Genomic DNA, 20,081 nt, shown 5'->3' with positions numbered 1-20,081 from the left:
TTGAAAGGCCAAAAATAATAGTGGTTTTTTGAAACATGATTTCTGCATCCATATTAACAATTTGAACTGAACTGAAGATGGATTTACACCAAACTCGAATGGCACATAGAGCATGAGACTCGTCTTGAAATTGAACCATCAACTCGAATACAATTGACATCCTAAAGAAATAAGCATGAGACTCATCTTACACCGCGTACATTTAGACTAGACCTGAACCATGTGTTTGGTTTCTTAAGCACAAGCCCAATGCGATTCAAACAGCATATATCAGAACCATGTAAAATTCTCGTTGGTCCATACCAGCATATTCTGTTATCTCCAATTTGGAGTTGGATGCATCTTTTAGGAAAGCATATCAAAGTGTTCGGGAAACGACGTAGACAGAAGAACTAGTGGAAAGATTCATGAAAATATTCAGGAATAAAGTAAAGGAAACTGAGGTAACCGGGGAATGAAGCATCTATCCAAAAAGTAAACGAAAATATTCAGCAATTGGAGAGGAATATGAAACTTTTCCCTTCTTTCATCCAAACTAAGAAACATGAAAACCAAAAATGTTAACGTACAATATAGCAAACTTTACATATTAAGATATTTTATCCAATTCATGGACATAAACTGGCATTTACGTAGCTGGCTGGCTGCTCCATATTTAGCTCATCGGTCAGCCGCTATTGCAGGAAATAGTTTGAAAATGGAAGCTGAGCCCTTATGTCATTGAGATTTCGATTCAAGAATCGCAGCGACTGAATGTGAGGTTCGTCTTCTTCAAGTGGTATCATTTTGGCAAATGCTCCTTCTTCAAGATAATCCACCACTCTATTGGCAGCCTCCAGTCCAGTCACATAAGATTTTTCCTATCAAAAGACAAAAATGCAGTCCAATGATTCATGTTAGATAAGATCATTTTTTAAGTAATTGAAATGATTTCAGATTTCCATTTTCTTTTAAAGTACCTGTGACCAAGAACCATGGCGGTTTATTATCCAATCTCCAGCCATGAACAAATTCGGAAACGAAGTAGATCCTCGCATCATATACTTGTACAAACCCAAACACAATGAAAGAAGATTCGAGGTAAAAAATTATCATCTCTAAGTGAAGGAGACTTGATCGAGAAATAAAATGCCAAATATTGAATCTTAAAAATTTTCGCCAGATGACGGAGGTGAAAAAGAAGTATGGACAAAGTTGTTAATGACAAAACTTTCAAAATGTTACCTGGAAAATAACGAGTCAGAAATTTTGGAAATTTTTCCATTTCCTTATCGATGACCCTCGCATTTTCAAAGTCCTTGACACATTTTGAGAGCCAAAAACGACTTTATGAATAATTTTGTCATCTTCAAAGGCAACAAGTCATTGGCATGATACTGCACTAAAAATATCAACTATTAATTATCAGACATACAGTTTATACTGTATTTTTATTATGTTTGTTCATGAAGCAGATGTAAAGAAAAATGAGATACAAAGAGGATAAGACTGAAGAGAGGTGTTTTCTTAAAAATTTAGTTTCAATAACTGTCGATGTACTGCCTTTTAGTTCGTCATAATGAATGCTCAAGTCAAAAATGTCCAAGCACAAGAACCATCGAATCCAGATGATACATTGCTCGCATATGGAATGTTAACCTGTTCATATGGATGTGTAGAAAGGATGAACAAAGTAAACGAACCAGTATCAAATTTGAAGCTAGAGATGTTTTACATATTTCTTGCAGCTTTATGAAAAAACAAAAATTATTAAGGCATAGGTAACTTCCCATCAAGCCGAATCTTCACAGTGAGCAAATATATGCTTTTCAAGTTCAGAATTTTCAGAAAGTGCACGTAATACTACAATAAAGTGAAAATAACAGTATGTAAAAACAAATTGACAGAGCACAACAATGAATATCACAAGTGCCACACTTCAAAACCCACAGGCCCATGTCGAACATCAGTGTTGGTTTAGGCAATGGTAACATACTAACATTAGCTATTTCAGCAGTAAATGTTTGAGCTGCCACATAATCCACCGAGTAAAACCTGGATATTAGCTATGTTAACCACAACTGGAAATTGACATCCAGTTATTCACTTGGGTTTCTAAACAAAACTTATAAGTAGCTCAGGTTTTCATTTCAAATTTGATGAAGGATAGAGATTTGACAGGGAGCGGAAAATCTTTGATGGGATATGCCTGCTGTGTATTATTTCCTGCAGAGTGGAGACACCAACAGCCAATACGAAGGCATCAGCCTTAAAACTCTCTTTCTCACAAATTAATTGAGGAATGCAACCTGTTTCCTCATTAAGGAGGATATCTGTAACTTTTCTGCCTTCCAAAAACCTGCAGCCTTGGGATTTCAAGAAATCCATCCATGGTTGAAATATTTTTTTCCCTCGACATTGCTAAAGTGGAACAAAATGTGTAGAAGCACAAAGATATTCTCATCAAATGTATTTACTCAAACATGATCACAAGTTTCAATAGAAAAGAATCCATGGAAATTTCAAATCTTCTCACCAGGATCATATTTCCTCCAAGCAGCGTCTGTATTGTAAAAATCGATAGCTGCAAACGGAAGTTATTAAAGCCAAAAAGGATTATTAGATTTATGATGCTTTATTTTGCAAACCAGGTAAATTTGTGATTGAGCATACTTGCGGTCATTAGATCAAGGGATGTCAACCGGTCAAAGAATGCCAGTTGAACAAACTATGGTAGCGAGATAATTCAGTTAGTGATAATCAGAATGTTGTTTTGTTTCAAATAGTCTAACTGCTCCAGGGGAGACACACCTGAGTGTAAAATAATGTGCAAAATGGAGTTGACAATTGCTGGACATCTTGAAATATTGGATATTCAACCTGAAGGAAAACTTGCATGCTGATTCAAGCACATCATACTATGTTGGTTGTCCCAGCTAGCATAGCAATCAAAACATGGTATTTGAATTGTAATGCGATTTACAAATATTTAAGTTGCACATTTACAATCGTTTATAAGTTTTGGTACAACAACAAAAACTTAATCAACGATTTGTAAAAGAAAAAAGGTCATGCATTAGATTGACATAAATTGCAACTTAACGAAACTATTGGAATGAAATTTTTGTGGAGCAACAAAATACCTAAGCCAACAAACCGACGGACTGACAAAAATGTATAGTGTGGGCTCTGGTATGTTATAAGTAAGTTTGGCTAGAACTTTAACTACAGCCCACAGGTTATACTTTTTGACATAGCGGCAATCATCGAGTCCAATACACTTCAATGTTCATCCTTATTTTCAAACAGAATATACATAACGAAGGCAAACCAATATCACTCACTGGTATTAAGTAATGTAACCAGCCATAGTTCGAAATTCTAAAGGGCAAAAGTTCCCTCTCTTTCACTTCATGATATATGTACTTCATGGAGATTCTCAATGACACAGTTTAACCCACAACAGAGTCACTATAAAGTAGAAGTCAAGATTTCCCAATCAATGAGCAATGGTAAAGCGTTGATTTTTTAAGATGCAAGCTCTGGAACTACACCATGTACGCATCTCACAAAGAGAGACCAAATTCAAGAACATGATACTTGCCACGGATACTCGCATCATCAGGGCTGAGGGACTTTATTTTGGGCCCAAAATCATAACCACCTTCAAGAACAGTAACCAAATTCCAGAACCATATTTAACATCATATATGGCACCGTTTGGTATCATCTACACTTCTTGCCAAATGGTATCAAATGTGGCACACTTGTTATCCACGCAATCAAGCAATTTAAGAGGACCTGTTAGCAAAGTGATGAGCCCAACCCAGCCCAGCCCGAACCAACAATTATTACTTTCTTGTTGCTCTTACGTTCAGTAAGAGATACAACTCGATCCCCTGCTCTGCAACAAAACCCACTTCTGAAACTAGCATGGCTAACTGCTGGGAAAAGCTGGGCAAACCCTCCAGCAAGCAAACATCTTGTGACAATCTCTTCGTCGTGGCCGTATTTCTTTCTGCTTATCTATGGAAAAATATGCAGCGGTTCACAACGGACCATTCATAGGTTCCAAGGCACTTCACTACGAAGAGTGGAGTTCCCAGCCACAGAATTGGCATACAATAAGCCAACTTTAGGCACCACTCAGGCCATCATTCGGCCATTATCACACGCAGAGTGTGTTGGCTCCAATGCTTTGACAGGCCTTCCAACAACCACACACTCAACATATTAATTGATGTTAGTATGATTAAATAAATAGGTATTTCAACATAGTAATATAGTTAGTTTAGTTGTGCTCAGGAGTAAAGGAATAAAATTACATTTTCATCAATGTTAACCATCAAGTACGTATTTATTCATCGATCTCAACTATTATTTTTGTCCATTCTTTTAATTGTGATCTTCATTTCACACGTTTTCCAATCCATAGATTATAGATGTCAGCTTTGACAAACCTATGCACACATTGGACCACTGATTTTCACTTATTTTATAAAACATGTTAATTCAAGATAGGTAAATATTGCTCTCATTTATTTGGTTAATTCCACGTGAGAAGAAGATCAAAAAATGTTATTGGTACTTCCAAAATTAACTTTGAAAGCCAAAAAAAATCAAAATTTATCTTAAACATGATTTTATTACATGATTATTATACATGTGAAGAATTTCAATAGCTTACTGCCAAAAAGGCGACATCATCATCTCCCTCGCTTCTACACTACTTAACCATGATAGCTCCCCAATAATCTTGATTGCTTCTGCCATTTGCCCCTTTCATTCTTCACACGGCCACGTACGAAAATGGTTACAGCTCTATTGGTCCGGCCAAATCACTCACTTCTGGCCTGCGGACCGGCCGGTTCATATGGTCCCAGTCCCCCAACTGGTCGCTGGCCTCCTTCGTTTCCCATAATCAAGGCGTTCAAGCCAGACCGTCGTGGTTCTTGGGGTACACTGTTCACCCGGCGAGTGTTAGCTTTGCCGATCCAAGCTGGCTCACGAGCTGACGATTCGGCGTCTTTCGAGATGTCCGTTGAGAATGCCCTTAAACTCCTCGGTGTTCCTGAGGAGGCTTCGTTTGAGGATATTCTTCGAGCCAAGAATTCACTTGTTGCTGCTTGTAAAGATGACCAGCAAGCAATTTCTCAGGTCTGTTGAAATTTCCTGTACATTTTTTTTGGGAGGGTCTTTACTATTTGCTAATAGCGATTACTCATGTTTTCGTGGAAACTAAGTTGTGGGATTTGCTTATTACAGTAGATATAGTGTTTATATTTCCATTTCATGGTTTGGGAATTACGGGTTTCTGCTCAAGTTTGTGGCTTTATATATATATTTATGTGAAAATTTTGTTTCTGTTTTGTTTTAAGATTTGAGGAATTGAGGAGAACAAAAGTTCTTGATTTTTGTTAGTTTTCGTGTAATTTGCTAGCAAGTTTTGTTCATCCATGGTTTTAATTAGACGTTGAATATAAGAAACATGTCTTCGGTTCTGTACAAGGATTATCACCTAACTTTGTAGACACACCAAATTAGAATCCAATATCAATTAGTGACTTCAGTGGAAGAGGGAGAGTGGCCTGCATTAAAATTATATTTCGTCACTTCTACATTTTAAAAGAAATTATAGTATTTCTTTTTACCCTATGAATAACTAGGATACATTTGATTCAATTTAGCAGAAGAGAGAACTGTAACTTGAATACCCGTGTGCACTGCCCAGTTTTCCTTAAGTATGGAAAAATGAAGATGGATTTGAGCTTTGAAAATCAATTTGTTGAGGGAACGGGGAACTGTAGGTGCTAAACAATCATTCGTTCATTCTAAAGAAACCAGATAATCTAGACTCCACTAATCCACAATCGCGAAAAGAAAAAAGAAAAGCAACTGCATTAAATAAAAGATGAGAGAAAATCCACCAGAGTTAGGATAATGTGCCCGTATTGCATGCACATGAAAATGTGCTCATTTGATGAAAGACACGAGTTGAAACATTTAGTGATTGGATTATCATAAGCTTCCACATAAGAGATGCATAGCTTCTGAAATTGTAGACCAGTTAACTTCAATCTTTTTTAAATATGTGCCCTGCAGTATATATCAGGACTTTGCATAGAGCTATTTCATTCTTGCCAATACATGGTTTAATATGGCTTATCACCATACAGTTAGAGGCTGCATATGATATGCTGCTGATGAAAAGCTTATCGCAAAGGAGAGCGGGGAAAGTTGTGGATAGCAACATTCGTTATGCTGATGTTAAACCTGTAAATGCTCCTAAAATGGATTCAATGCCTAAATGGCTACAGAGTACTGTAAAAAATTCACCCCTCTCGGTTGAAGTACCATCAACCAGTGACTTGGGTGTGCAAGCTGGAGTTTATGGGGCTTTAATGGTCTTGACATATGTAAATGGAGTTTCAGCATCTTCCACGGCGCCATATGCAGGGGCTGATGTGCCTGGCCTGATCTTAGCAACTAGTTTTGGGACATCCTTGTATTTCATGACCAAGAAAAATATCAAGTTGGGTAAGAAAACATATGACATTATTCATTAGCAGGGTGTTTGACGCTATATTTCTGGTAAACCCCCTTTTAAATTTAACTATTCTAGGCTGATTTGAATTATTGGTTTTGCATTTTTTGGCTGTCAATGGTTGTCTATAATAGTACTTTGGGCAAAGGTTTGATGTCGTGTTTCTGGTTAGGAGCTCGTTTAACCATATTTAATTGATTTAAGTCCTTGGTTTTGCAATTCTCTGAACGTCGAAAAAAAACCTATTTTTATATGATTGTCTACGGTAGCACTTGTCAGACTTCACAGGTTTAGAAACTATTAAGCAGGCTGTTTTCCAGTATGACCATTTCACTTTCTTGAAATAACGTACTGCACTTGAAATTCTTGATTCGTGTTGAGTAAGTGTATGTGGATACATGTAACAAGCAAGGATACTAAAGCTCCTTTCAGGGGAACCAGAAAAAATAACTCTAAGCTAGTCGGTATGCTGTAGTAGTTCAAGGTGAAAGGACTTGTGAAGAACGTTGAAGAAACTTTCTCCTTGATTTCTTTGTAATTTTTCCTTTTCACTCACAGAAACTTGTGGGGGAACTATAAGCATTGTATTTTGCTCCTTGAGCGAAAGAGAGACATGAAAGATCGTTGACCGATTCTTAACATATGTTGGTTATTCTTGGGAACCTTAAGTTCGAGGTCTGAAAATTGATGAAGTTAAAAATTTGTAACACTGCTCCCAATGAGCACGTAACAACATTGAATTTACTGATATTACAGAAATCATTTTTTTTTATCTGCCTCGTGTCATGCTTGAATACTCATTCCAGAAATATGCTATTGTTCTTGTTGGATCTTGAGTTATATATAACGAGTCTCGTCGTGCTACGAATGTGATTTTGTTTTGTGTGTCTTGATGAGGATTCTCTGGGTGGCTTCCAGATCACGTCCTTGGAAGTTAGGATATATAAGCTTCATTCCATTTCTGGTTTTACTCTTTTTACTAGATTCCGTCATAATAGAACTATTTTAAAATAGTAGATATAGAGTGAATAGAGCGTGTGATGCATACAACATTTATGTAATTGGGCCACAATTTTTTACGTGCACAGTAGCAGACCAAAACTACATTAATCTCTGTCAATTTAGTACACAGTTACCACCTTCTTACATAGGTGATATGGCAGGAAGTCTACCCTATAACTAAATCACTTGCGTCTTAATTTTAGTTATATCAAATCTGGTTTTAGGATTTAATATTTGAATTTTAGCATGAATAATAACGTCTATGCAGGGAAGGCAACGATGATTACTATTGGAGGGCTTGTGGCTGGTGCAGTAGTGGGTTCAGCAGTTGAGAGTTGGTTGCAAGTTGATATCGTCCCGTTTATGGGAACACACTCTCCCGCTACCGTTGTGAGTGAATTTATACTATTCTCACAGCTTTTGGTGTCCTTATACTTGAGATAGGATGACTCACAAAGTGATGACATATACGGCATATTCTATCATGCTATGGTGGTGCGTGTGTGTGAAATTCCTCGCAAAAGCCAATCCATGCTGTCATTTGTCCATCAAGTACAATGTGGTAGAATATGTGTAGTAAATATATTCGCTTCCATCTATATCTATACAGCAGTTTTGTGTCTGTCCTGGATTAATCTTGAAAATAGTCATCTTTATTGTACTCAGTTGCCTTGAAACTTTGGATGGCACCTAAGCCGTCATTATATTTTTCGTGCATTTTGGACAGAAACTATTGCCGAAAACGTTGTCCATGGTAGTTTACTTTGTTGATTTGCTTGTTACACGGAAACAGATTGGAAATTTGTCATTTTTTTCTACGAAAAATGGTTCAGGGAATGACGTCAAAGTGCTGAAGGATGGTTTAAGCTTTTTCCAACTCAAATATTACATAATTTGTAAAGTCTGATTCTTCCCAAATAATTGCCGGGAAATTAATCAACTCGTGATAATAACTCCTCAAGTTGTTTATCTGTTCGAGGTACAAGGATCGCCACTTTTCAAAAGAAAAAGAATTGAGTCACAAACTCAAACCATTGAGAGTCATCGACTAGATCTAAATGAAAAGAATTAAACTTGAAGCTGCATTGTGAATCACCACCATCATCGAAACCAACAATCTATATCTTCTCATAAGAACAAATATGCATAACTTATAAGTAGCTATTCTCTTTCCACTGCAAGCTGTTTTCCTTTATCTTATTAGCTTAAACTTATCTCAAAATAAGAGTCAACAAGGTCATTTAGCCTCAAGTTTCACAAGTATCTACAAGGGATAAGAAGATAGAAAGAAAATACAGGTGAAGAGCATAGGGATATAGAAGACAAATGCAGATGTAAATCTGCTCCAAAAAACAAACTATAGTGGATGTCACCTTGAAGTTGGGTTTCTTTCCTGCTTCACTTTGGCACCAAAATAATAGGGAGATTCGTCTTCGATTTAAAATTACAGAGCACATTAAAGAATTCCACGCTGCTGCTCCCCTTTTGCTATTAGCTACCTGCCCGTATTCACATAACGTCAGAAGAAACAGTTGAACAGTCAAGTAGAGCCAGTTTCCATAGGCACGGTAAATGGTGCAAGAATGTTGGGAGGAAGATTGATGCCACCTCCCTTAATGGATATTTTAGGTGTCTTGACTGAACTAGCCCGACTCACCAGATTTGAGTCAAGAAATAACACCACAACTGTGATGTCATCATGGAAATGACGACGCACCCCGCGATCAATTTTCTTCAGGTCTGAGTACCTCATCTCCCTCTTCTTTGCGGCCTCTTGCAATGCCGTTTTCACTAATCTTCTTGCAATGCCCTGCACAATTAAGGTAAAAAAATTGATACTTTTCTTCTGACTAGAAGGTAATTTTGATTTTATTTTTTATGAAATGGAATGCAACATGGAAATTAAATACATAATACTTTTTTTACCATCAGCACGTAGACACTGTTTGTTTCCCTTACTTTGTCCTATGCAGCCTCTGATTCATATTTTCCCACTTAAAGTAGCGTCATTAGTCTTTTTAGACATTGGCCAGCACACATATTATCGAACATAATTTATAGTATTTGATCATCATGCCAAGAAACTTGTTATCAATATAACAACAGCTACAGTTGGTCAGAAATTGGAGCTAACAAGGACCAAAACTAAGATTCTAGGAGTCACCATTCTTTTCAAGTTATGATAGATGCTTGTATAGAGCCGATCTCTCATAAATTTATAAAGAACAGAAGGTACACAGGAGAAGACAGCACTCAGATGTCCATGTAGTAGTTTCAATATGTGTAAGCATGCAGTGCACTATGTTAATCCAAACAATAAAGGCAATATCGTCTCCATGGGTTAGATATCTTACACTGTGTGGATGATTTTGGACCAGATCAACTGCTTCTTGGTTGGTAAGATGCTCCCAAAGGCCATCTGAGGCAAATATGACGAACTGGTCATGAGGTAGTAACGGTTGGACAGTAATTGCTGGTTCTGCGCTTAAAATTGGTCTTTTAAAGGGTTCACGCAGACGAAATTTTGCATACAGTGGCTCCCTGTTATATTCAGCCTTCTTCAAATACACGTCTCCGATAGATCTTGAGATCTGTAAAATGACACGTTCAGACCAACAAAACACTGACCAAGGTCAAATGCAACAGTAGCTCGTCCAAAGATAAGACAGACATCCCATGCAGAATGAATATTTAGAGATGATTTGCTGGCTTAAACACAAATCCCACAAATAGTAAATAGATAAATAAATGGTAAGAAATTTTTTGCAGAATTTCCAAAAAATAACGCGAATTAAAGAAAAATTTTGTCCAACCGTTTTGTCTTAAAGGATGCATCTCTAATTGTTCAGTAGTTCTAGATTTCATAATGGTCAGTGCAATTATTTCTTCTATCGAAAGAGGATCATGATGGAACCAAATTGGCAGATAATGAACTCACATTTCTAAGCCACAGCTAATCATGTAGAAATCATGCATGAGAAGCTGGCAAAAAACATGTCACCACAGCATCAGCCTTTCACGTTTAGGAAGGAACAGTTTCAAAAGCAAATGAGGCCCCAAACCATCTCTTCATAATAGAAATGTACAACAGAAATCTGATTAAGATTTTTCCACTTCAAGGACACGGTAGTTCCCATCATGAATTAATAGCCAACAGAAACGATAGCAGCACAGAATAAAGGTTTGCAGCAAAATGTGGTCAAATGAACCAACCTGTATAAGACCTTTCACACGCCATACATTATGTTTTAGAACAACAATTTGTGGGTCATCGGGGTGTAGAGATTGCAGCTCCTTTCTCACAGACTCATGACTCGCATTGTGCTCAATCGAGAGTTGAATGGCGAGGACCTCCTCTGTAGCCTTGACAAGTCTCCCCAAAACAGCACGAGAATCACCAAGACTAGCAATATAAAGAGTTCCACTGCAGATGATTCCAACAAGGCAGCAGGAGCCCACCGCTGCTATCTGGGGTTTCATTGGCCATTGCCTGCTGACGACTGAGAAAAAGCCATCTTCCGTAACTTCAAATGCCTTCCGAATAACCTCTACTGACATTGTTTGATGTTCTGCAGTGAACCCTGAAAAAATCGATGCATATGATAAATAAAACTTGGTTTCTCAAGATCACCACCGATCCAATTTCTCAATTGAACAATAATTACAGGACTTACTCTTCAGATGTTGAAAGAGGTGCTCATTGATGAAACGAGAAGCCTCAGGACCGCCATGTCCATCATAAATTCCCACAAAAGTACCATATGGACCTGAATCATTCGAGCTGAGACAACCAGATTCAAGTTGGCTCTGATCCTCAAGTAAATTATTTGCTTGAACTACAGCCATCGAAAAATCTCCGCAAGAATGCTGCCCTGAGTCCTTATACCACAGAAGTCCATCTTGTTGACCACCGGAGTCTGAACTTGTGCGAGCATATCGCTCAGGCTTTGGCCGAAAGCAGGCCCTCAATAATTTCAATAACCCAGAAAACATCCCTCATCTCATCTGAAACACCATCAAATTATCAGCATCCAACAAGCACTGAGGCTAACTGTTTTCCTAGATTAAACTCGATTGCATCACCATAAATCAATCTCTCGCCTACAAGCACAAAGTAAGACCAGAGACCAGCACAACACAAAACAAACAGATTTAGAATATGAACGAATATCAACAATCTAAGAAAATGAAAACCAATATACATGCATTATGATCACCTACTTTACGCCCGATTCCGGAAAGTTGATACAAGGAAACTAATAAAAGTATAAAACGACCTTCCAGTAAACACAGGTCCTATATTAATAATCCAAAAAACCCAGGAACCTGACTCTGTGTCAAGAAAATTCAGCTCCGAGGGAAAGAGGGAAGGGAGGGCTCCGAAATACAAAGTGGTTAAAATTAACTGATTTCTCGGGCCATTTTTGGGTCAACTGGTTGAAATTCTAGAAGGTTCAACCTCCCAAAAGCAGGAGGGAACAAAAAAAGTCTTCAAATCCTTGAGCCGCCAACAGCATCAATTCAATTTACAACTTTTTTTAATAGAACAATACACAAGATTGAGATATGGAAAAGAAGTTACCTTTACAATTAATTTGGAAAAAAAAATCTGAAAGTGAGAGGAATTAGATCTTTAGATCCATCAAATCCAAGGGAAAAGGAAAAAACTGAAGTGGGTTTTTGTTTTGAGTTCTCTTTTTCAAGCAGAGCAAGATTTGTGAATGTGAAGTGGTGATGAAATAGTAAAAAAAAGAACCCCAAAAGATTTATAGGGAGAGGGAGAGGAGAGGCAGAGTATTTATAGAATTGCGTGCTTGATTGAGGCAAGGGAAAGTGTGGACAAACCCCATTAAAGTTCAACAATGGAGAGGTTCAAGCCAGCAAAGGAGAGGTCCGGTTCTGGGCTCCACACACACTTTTAGATAGAGAAAATATAGAGAGAGAAAATGAATAAACATCTGTTTTTAAAAAAAAAACATTCTAAATACTTTTTTATATTTAGATTAGATAAATCAATTAAATGTTTAACAAAAAAAATATTTTGATAGGAGAAAATTTAAAAACTAGAGGCCATATGTATCCATCAACTTCACACATAAATTATCAATTATGCGTATGTGTGTATATTATACCACATTTGGCATGATACGATAAGAATGATAAATCGATATACATATATATATATATATATATATATAAGAATGATGTTAGAGCTGTAGAAAAACCGGACTAAACAGCAAGATCCGTCTGTCCCGTCATATAAAAACAAGCTGGTTGGGTTGGATTGGCAATTTCTCGACTGACCAAAATGGTGTTAAAAGTTGTCGAATTTGGTTAAGTTCGTCCCACCACATAAAATAGAGGATTGACTTGGTAATTTTCTACTTGCTTGTTCAGACAGTACTAAATGGTGCATTGGATAATTCTTATATGCAATTTATATGTATTTGAGATGAAAATTTACCAAAAACATGACTGTTTGTTATTCGCTCAAAACTAAGACCAATAAAATTGTACATGTCGTGAAGGTGTTACATCTTGTGTATGTTGCATAATATATATGAGGATAAATTACAGAAAACTTTCGTTAAAAACCAGTGAACAATATGATGAAAAAAATACAGCACAGTAAATCTTAAAATAAACCAAACCAAGGCCTGTACGAAGTACATTATCTTTAAAACATATTTGTCTCCTCCGGTATGTACTTCGAGGATGAAATTGGACGTCTGATTCACAAGATACAACGGAACAACCAGCAGTAACCTAGCACGAGACACTACAACAACGAACTGAAAAATACCTGAAATTTATCACGAGATAGAGCAGAGGAGCAGCAGCTGAAACAAAGAAGAGAGTTGAACGAAAATATAGGAGAGTGAGTTGTGTGTTCTTGAAAGACTTGAGGCTGCCTCTATATATAGACATTCGGGTTCCATACCGAAAGGCCAAAAGTCAGTCCAGCATGAGCACCAACAGGCAGACCATAAGGAGAGTCAGGCAGATGGAAGGTCATCCAAAATTGAATTTTGAAAATAAAAATAGCAATAGACACGAAGTGTACCTTGGTCGGCTCGTACACTTGCACACAAGCCAAGCATTTTTCAGTGCAAATCGAGCTCATGATTTGCACCTCATTCGTCTACGTGCGCGAGAGAGAGTCTCTTGACCAATCATTCTTACATATTCACAAAGTGTAACTCAATATAAGCTCGCTAATGCTATTATTATTTTCCTATGTGAGACATTCTCACTTACCATCTACTTATCAAGACCTTACTCGTCCAATATTCCATTCAATATGAACAAGCCCAATAGGCCAAATACTCTAAGTCCAACACTGTAAAACAACTTTGTTAGTTACATCAACAGCCTACTCGATCAAACAATTAAGGAATGTTGTGGTGGCCTTCCATTATGTTTTCCTCGAGTAAATATGCTCAATAAAACTACCATTTACAAAAATGATGGTAGGAAAGTAGGAAACATATAGCCATCTCTACTTGTAAAATGCGCTTGAAAAAGTTAGCTAAACAAACGGATGAATATATAATCTCTCATTTTACTTTTTGGTCAAGATTAATTGAATAGTATCAATCGCACGTTGTAAATAATTAAAACTTGTTCAATTACTATTGGCGTACGTGATTTTATTTTGGCTAGAGATGAGCTCTTTCTCGAACGTAATATCTCTCTTTCGGCCAACAAGTTTGAACAGCCAAAGAATTTGACAGCAACAGCGCATAAACCAAACCAAGTCGGTGGCATGGGTTCAGACTTGACGAAATGAAAACGCAGCAGCTGCATATATAAATACGTCAACATTGGTCCCGATAAAATTGGAACGAAACAAATAAAGAGGTAAGATTTTGGAACTGGGAACGCATTGTAATCTACAATTATCAAATTTGGAGGGATAAAACGGATTTTGGTCAGAAGAAGAACAGGGGATGAATACCTAGTTAAGACATTAGCTTCCAACACTGAATAGTCTTATGAGTGGATATTTGAACAGTTTATAATTAACACCGAGTATATTGAGTAGCTTTCCGAGAAGTTTAATGTATAATTCAAATTTTTTACACTGCGTGTACAATAGCTCAAATACCACGTTTCGATTGTTTTAACCAACATAGATAATTATTGCATCCAACAATGTTCTTATTTATTCTTCTAATATAAGTTTTCAACCATAGAGATTATTTGCTGCTTTTACAAAAAAGTGATTATTCATTATTCACTTAAAAAAACAAAAATCGTTTTTTTTTAATTTCTTCGCATCGTAATTTAAAAAAAAAAAAAAACGGCTCCACTTCTCATTTTTTATCACTTAGCTTTCTGCAAATTTAATCACTTTTCTAAACGTATAACTGACGTTTATAAATTTACGTAATCAATAAAGATGTCTATATTTCTGTGGAATATGGGAAGATACGTGTAACGATCAAATATGAACTCGAAATCATAGGTTTGACCAAAGTAGAAGTCAATAATTTACTGAACCTAATAAATAGGTTGCCCAACATTTGATTCTCAAAAATCAATAGGGCTAGGTAATATATATATATATATATATATATATATATATAATTTGTTACTCGTATAGAATGAATTCAATCTATTATGAGCAATTGATAATATATACAATGCACACAATTATTAAGCCGGCCAGCCATTTTCAAATAATAATGACCTTATTTCGTCGTACTCAAAAAAAAGTAACATTTTGTATATTTTAGGTAATCTATTACTATTATTCAGAATCTCTGTACCAGAGACAAAAATAGTGTTTTGATCTGTTTTTTGATCTTCTAATTTTGTCTTCATGTTATACCAATATTACACTTTTGTTTTTGTTTTTGTTTTTGTTTTTAATTTCAACAAATACTTTTGTTTTTATTTTTTTTTAATTACAACAATTCAAATAACAGTCTAGTCCTTCGATAATTTGTCAAATTTCACTTTATCTCTCAATAGATATAAAAAAAACTGTACACTGTGTGTACAAAGTAGCTAGTAATGATAATTGTACTGTTCAAAATTAGAGTCTGCCGGTGATGAAATTGAATGAATTCAGCCCAACAAATAGAATATGCAGGTTCATCTCATGTACTAAAACAATTAAGAAAATAATATTGAGTTATCATTTGTTACATACGTCTAGGGATGTAAACGAGTCGAGTCGAATCAAAACGAACAGTATCAGGCTCGGGCTCAACTCGTTTAAAATATCTATAGGCTTGAGCTCGAGATGGCTCGTTGATAGCTCATTTACCGTGTTTAACGAGCTCGGCTCGTGAAATGGGTCAGTTAAACAATATCATTTTCGAGTTCGTCGAACATTCTTAACTAAGATACGATAATTTAAGGTATGACTTATCGTTTTATAGTGTTTCAATCATTTCACTTACACTCAGATTTCAATATGAGACAATGCATATTGTTATTGTATACTCAAAGCCCAATAAACTAATCGAGCTCGATATAAACGAATCGAATATCCTTAAGATCGAATTTGGCTTAGTAAAATTGTCGAGCTTGAAATTGAAATCGAGCTCGTCTCGATAATCTTAACGAAAAATCTCAAACGTGTTTTTTACTAAGTCGAACTCTGAATACGTACGAACGACATATTTCGTTTGCGTCCCTATTTTTCCATCACCAAATACAATGGAAGAAATACTGACGTTTTGTATCGCCCTAATCTATTATATACGTACATATATTTTGAAATAGCATTAATATATGTTGTTTTTTTCTAGGCAAGGAAAGTACTAATTATAATAACATATCTTAAGCTGGGCTGCTCAAGAGTAAGGTACTACGACTAATTAGAATAGTCGATTCTCTAAATAATAATAAAAAACTAAATTTATTTATAACTATTTTAAAATTGTAAAATTTTAACGTTTTTAAATAATATACAAAATAACCCTCTTTTAGTTATAAATTGTTTTCTGAAATAAAAAAAAAAAAACGAAAATTTCTATGAGATCGTCTTACAGATCAAATTTTGTAAGACTGATTTCTAATTCGAACTAGCTTATGAAAAAATATATAAAAAACTAGGCAAAAACTTGTGTGAGACGGTCTCACGGGTCGTATTTTGTGAGACGGATCTTTTATTTGGGTCATCCATGAAAAAATTATTACTTTTTATGGTAAGAGTATTATTTTTTATTGTGAATATCGGTAGGGTTGACCCGTCTCACAGATAAAGATTCGTGAGATCGTCTCACACTGACTTACTAAAAAATCTATTAATTATTATTTAACTTGTGGGTTATTGTTTTTAATGTTCAAACTTGGAATTTTGGAGGAACCCATTAAATTTGATGGTACTCGTACGTAGAAATAAGTAGATTCGTACGTAGCCTTGAAATTAAACCTATATATATTCGAATTCTTGATTTAGTCTACTTAGATTTTTTTAGGAAAAATTCAACTATATTAATGACAATACGACTATAGAGTTGGAATTTGAAAACTTCCTTAATTACTTGACGTTTTAGTTAAACTTCCCAATCATTTAATATTCTACTCCCTAACATTTTATAATTCATTTTTATTTTGTTACAAAAAATAATAATTATTTTTCTATTAACGATTAAAGATAAATATCCCCTCCCTCGTATCGATGATTTGTTTGATCAGTTACAGTGAACCTCAGTATATTCGAAGATTGATTTGAGGTCAATATATCATCAGATATGAATTAGAGAAGATGAAATGAAAACATCAATCAGTATCAGATATGAGATATGAGTATTATGAGTTTTTAGTTATGAATAATTTTCTTGTAGATCTCATATATAATTGTGTATCCACTTTATGGTATGAGTGGTCCAATAATAGTTAATTAATTAAATTGAACTTATTAAATGTGAAATAAATACATGATTTGCAATTAGAAAACTCATTATACCATTTTGTCGTAGGGTTTTTTTTTATATCATAATTTCATGTAACAATTATTCTCTTAATTTTATTATGTTATCGTTATTTGTCATTATGTTATATTAAATATGAACTATAATAAGATTGAAATGATTTCATTTATTATGTTTAAAATTGTCATCATTATATATTATTTATTATTTTATTTTTATAGTTGTGTATTTGTTTTATGTAAAAATATTTTTTGTAGATTATATTTGTTTTATATGGTTTTGTAATTTACTTGTTATAAATTAATGAAGATATTAGTTGTAATAATTTATTGTTAATATTATTGTTTTATTCATCATTTACGTAAATACGTGCATATATAGTTACACACACAGATCAGTTTTGTGGGCCATTTAGTATCCTTCCCATTTGATTTCCAAAGCCCAATACACGCAAGCCGACTCACATGAGCCCAACAAAATCCTCCCCTCAATTTCTAGTTTGCCCAAAATTTCATTTTATCTCATAAATAAATATTTATAAAAAATATCAATAAAATTTCTGATTATTAATTTTACACGTATACATTCATAAATATAATTAATATAAAAAAATTCACAATTTTCATTAAAAAAAATGTGCATTACAATAATTATTATAATTACTATAATATTTATTATAAAATTGAATATTATTATATTAATAACAATTATTATATTAGTCAAAATATAAAACTATATATTACATGTACATGTTAAAAATAATCATGTGTATCAATTTTATAATATCATGCTATTTTGATAATTATCGTAACAAAAAGATCTTATAATATCAAACACATGGACAACTTTAAGCTTCATTATCTTATTTTATCGAACACTTTAACAACTTGTTTTTAAAATAAGATCATATATAAATGGTTGGAAAATTTCATGTTCATAATACTGATTTTGATGTTAACAAAACTTATTATTGCGTTTATAACATATTAACACAAGAAGGAAATCGAAATTGAGTTTAGTCAAACTGAATTTCTAGTGAGTTTCAGTATTTTGATGATACCTCTTAGTTGGATAATTCAAATAACAATCCGATAACTTGACCGATCAGAAAATTCAATTTGAAACATTTCGTATCTCACGTCAGTTGGGCAAAATCAGATGTTATCTAGGCCAAACTATTCGCTGAATGACCAAACTGATTGCACGAAAATAACAATCAGTTGGGTATGAGCAGTTGCGATATTTTGACCATATCTCTCAGCTCGATTATTGGAATGAAGCGATTCAGTATGCGTTGGAAAGATAAGACGTTGATCTACAAATCATCTTCAGAATTCGAAGTCTGAATCAAAGCTTAAGATGTTGATAAATGACGATGAAGCTAATAGTTTGGCACAAACTGAAATCATCCTTACTGATTTCAGCACACTAGATTGAGCCGTTGACCAGTTCAGTTTCAACCGTTTACCAGTTTCAACCACTGACCAACCGCTGAACGACCAATTAAAGCTTGAGAAAATGTCTAACAAGGCGAATTTGACCGTTGCAATTTCAGAAACAGTACAAAAACTTTCCAAACGATCATATTCTTGGGTCTAACGTATATATCATTGTTGGAGCCTATAAATATAACATTTTGAAGATCAAACAAGAGCTTTTGAAGGGCATTCAAAGCATGTGCAGTTAGTATGAAGAAATCTGCTAGTTGAGAGCACAAGCCCTTGTGTGATGATACATTTGAGATGTACACTGTAAAGGATAAATTCCTCACACACAATCACTCACACATATACAAAAGAGTTGAACTTCAAAGTTTAGTTTAGTGAGTTTTCACACAAAGACATTAAATATTGTGTTTATAGTCTTGGCATAAGAGACATTAAATATTATGCGGATTGTGAGGTTGCGGCCTACAATCAAGAGTGTGCTAGGAGTTTCAATTAGGCAAGAGATAATTCCTACGTTGAAATGGGTTTGTACAAGGTAATATATAAATCAAAGTTTTCTAGTAAATTCTTCCCGAGGGGAAGAAGGGTTGACATAAAAGTTGTTTATCTACGAACATCCATAAACAAATTTGTGTCTATTTATTTATTGCATTTACTTATCATTTTCATTGCTTTTAAAGATGCATTGTTGAAGCATTTTATGTATTCTTCAAATACCAAAATATTGCATACCAAGTGTTTGATAAAATGTTTCAACTTAAATATTTTTACTCATTCAACTTACATATATTTTAAATGCTTTGCAAAAATATTTAATCGGTTTCTACGAAAGATTCTTTTGAGTATCTTTCGTTTGGTTTGAAAATCAAACTCAATTTAATTCATCGGTATTCGATATTTCAAGAACCGAGCTATTGTAGCCAAAAATGATAACCTAATCGATCCAGTCATAAATTATAAAACAATTTATATGACGTGAGAGGTCATGAGTTATTTTAAATAAGTTTATTTAAACATTATCTTATACACGTTAACTTGTATAAAATATGCGCATTTGGCCCAAAAAAAAAAACATATGTGAAACTGCAATGACCAAATGTTTATGTTATGAATAGGTCTCTTGTGAGACGGTCTCATAAATATTTATCTGTAAGACGGGTCAACCCTACCGATATTCACAATAAAAAGTAATACTTTTTAATGGATGACCCAAATAAG

General features: G+C 34.8%; 2 protein-coding genes and 1 long non-coding RNA gene across 6 annotated transcripts; 1 reads left to right on the top strand and 2 right to left on the bottom strand.

The window, feature by feature from the left end:
* Positions 1-354: 354 nt before the first annotated feature.
* Positions 355-1,757, bottom strand: LOC142547105 (uncharacterized). Its single transcript, XR_012820588.1, has 3 exons — positions 1,639-1,757; positions 960-1,111; positions 355-833 (listed from the first exon to the last, which is right to left on the bottom strand). It is a non-coding gene; the product is annotated as an uncharacterized LOC142547105 (long non-coding RNA).
* A 2,878-nt stretch (positions 1,758-4,635) lies between these two features.
* On the top strand, positions 4,636-8,202 carry LOC142547104 (protein CHAPERONE-LIKE PROTEIN OF POR1, chloroplastic). Of its 2 annotated transcripts, none has more exons than XM_075655191.1 (3): positions 4,636-5,136; positions 6,156-6,570; positions 7,794-7,949. In XM_075655191.1, the coding sequence occupies exons 1-2, from the start codon at positions 4,789-4,791 to the stop codon at positions 6,543-6,545; spliced, it is 738 nt and encodes a 245-aa protein (XP_075511306.1). In that variant the 5' UTR covers positions 4,636-4,788; the 3' UTR covers positions 6,546-6,570; positions 7,794-7,949. The 2 variants fall into 2 exon arrangements, with proteins under 2 accessions (XP_075511306.1, XP_075511305.1); XM_075655190.1 differs by having other exon boundaries at positions 4,638-5,136; positions 6,156-6,516; positions 7,794-8,202.
* Positions 8,203-8,631: 429 nt separating this feature from the next.
* On the bottom strand, positions 8,632-12,418 carry LOC142547103 (putative protein phosphatase 2C 60). Of its 3 annotated transcripts, none has more exons than XM_075655185.1 (5): positions 12,108-12,418; positions 11,200-11,626; positions 10,739-11,106; positions 9,880-10,116; positions 8,632-9,335 (listed from the first exon to the last, which is right to left on the bottom strand). In XM_075655185.1, the coding sequence occupies exons 2-5, from the start codon at positions 11,516-11,518 to the stop codon at positions 9,066-9,068; spliced, it is 1,194 nt and encodes a 397-aa protein (XP_075511300.1). In that variant the 5' UTR covers positions 11,519-11,626; positions 12,108-12,418; the 3' UTR covers positions 8,632-9,065. The 3 variants fall into 3 exon arrangements, with proteins under 3 accessions (XP_075511300.1, XP_075511301.1, XP_075511302.1); XM_075655186.1 differs by lacking the exon at positions 12,108-12,418 and adding an exon at positions 11,743-12,067; XM_075655187.1 differs by lacking the exon at positions 12,108-12,418 and adding an exon at positions 11,747-12,067.
* Between the last annotated feature and the right edge of the window lie 7,663 nt (positions 12,419-20,081).

Source organism: Primulina tabacum, chromosome 5, assembly GCF_025594145.1.
Source record: "Primulina tabacum isolate GXHZ01 chromosome 5, ASM2559414v2, whole genome shotgun sequence".
NCBI lineage: Eukaryota > Viridiplantae > Streptophyta > Magnoliopsida > Lamiales > Gesneriaceae > Primulina > Primulina tabacum.
This window is presented reverse-complemented; position numbering and strand designations above follow the sequence as displayed.

Coding starts and splice junctions, on each gene's coding strand:
- LOC142547103 (XM_075655185.1), bottom strand. CDS start 11,518: ATGTTTTCTGGGTTATTGAAATTATTGAGGGCCTGCTTTCGGCCAAAG. Junction 11,107..11,199: donor CCTCTTTCAACATCTGAAGA/GTAAGTCCTGTA, acceptor CGATTTTTTCAG/GGTTCACTGCAGAACATCAA. Junction 10,117..10,738: donor GTGTGAAAGGTCTTATACAG/GTTGGTTCATTT, acceptor GTCATTTTACAG/ATCTCAAGATCTATCGGAGA.
- LOC142547104 (XM_075655190.1), top strand. CDS start 4,789: ATGGTTACAGCTCTATTGGTCCGGCCAAATCACTCACTTCTGGCCTGC. Junction 5,137..6,155: donor ACCAGCAAGCAATTTCTCAG/GTCTGTTGAAAT, acceptor ATCACCATACAG/TTAGAGGCTGCATATGATAT. Junction 6,517..7,793: donor CAAGAAAAATATCAAGTTGG/GTAAGAAAACAT, acceptor ACGTCTATGCAG/GGAAGGCAACGATGATTACT.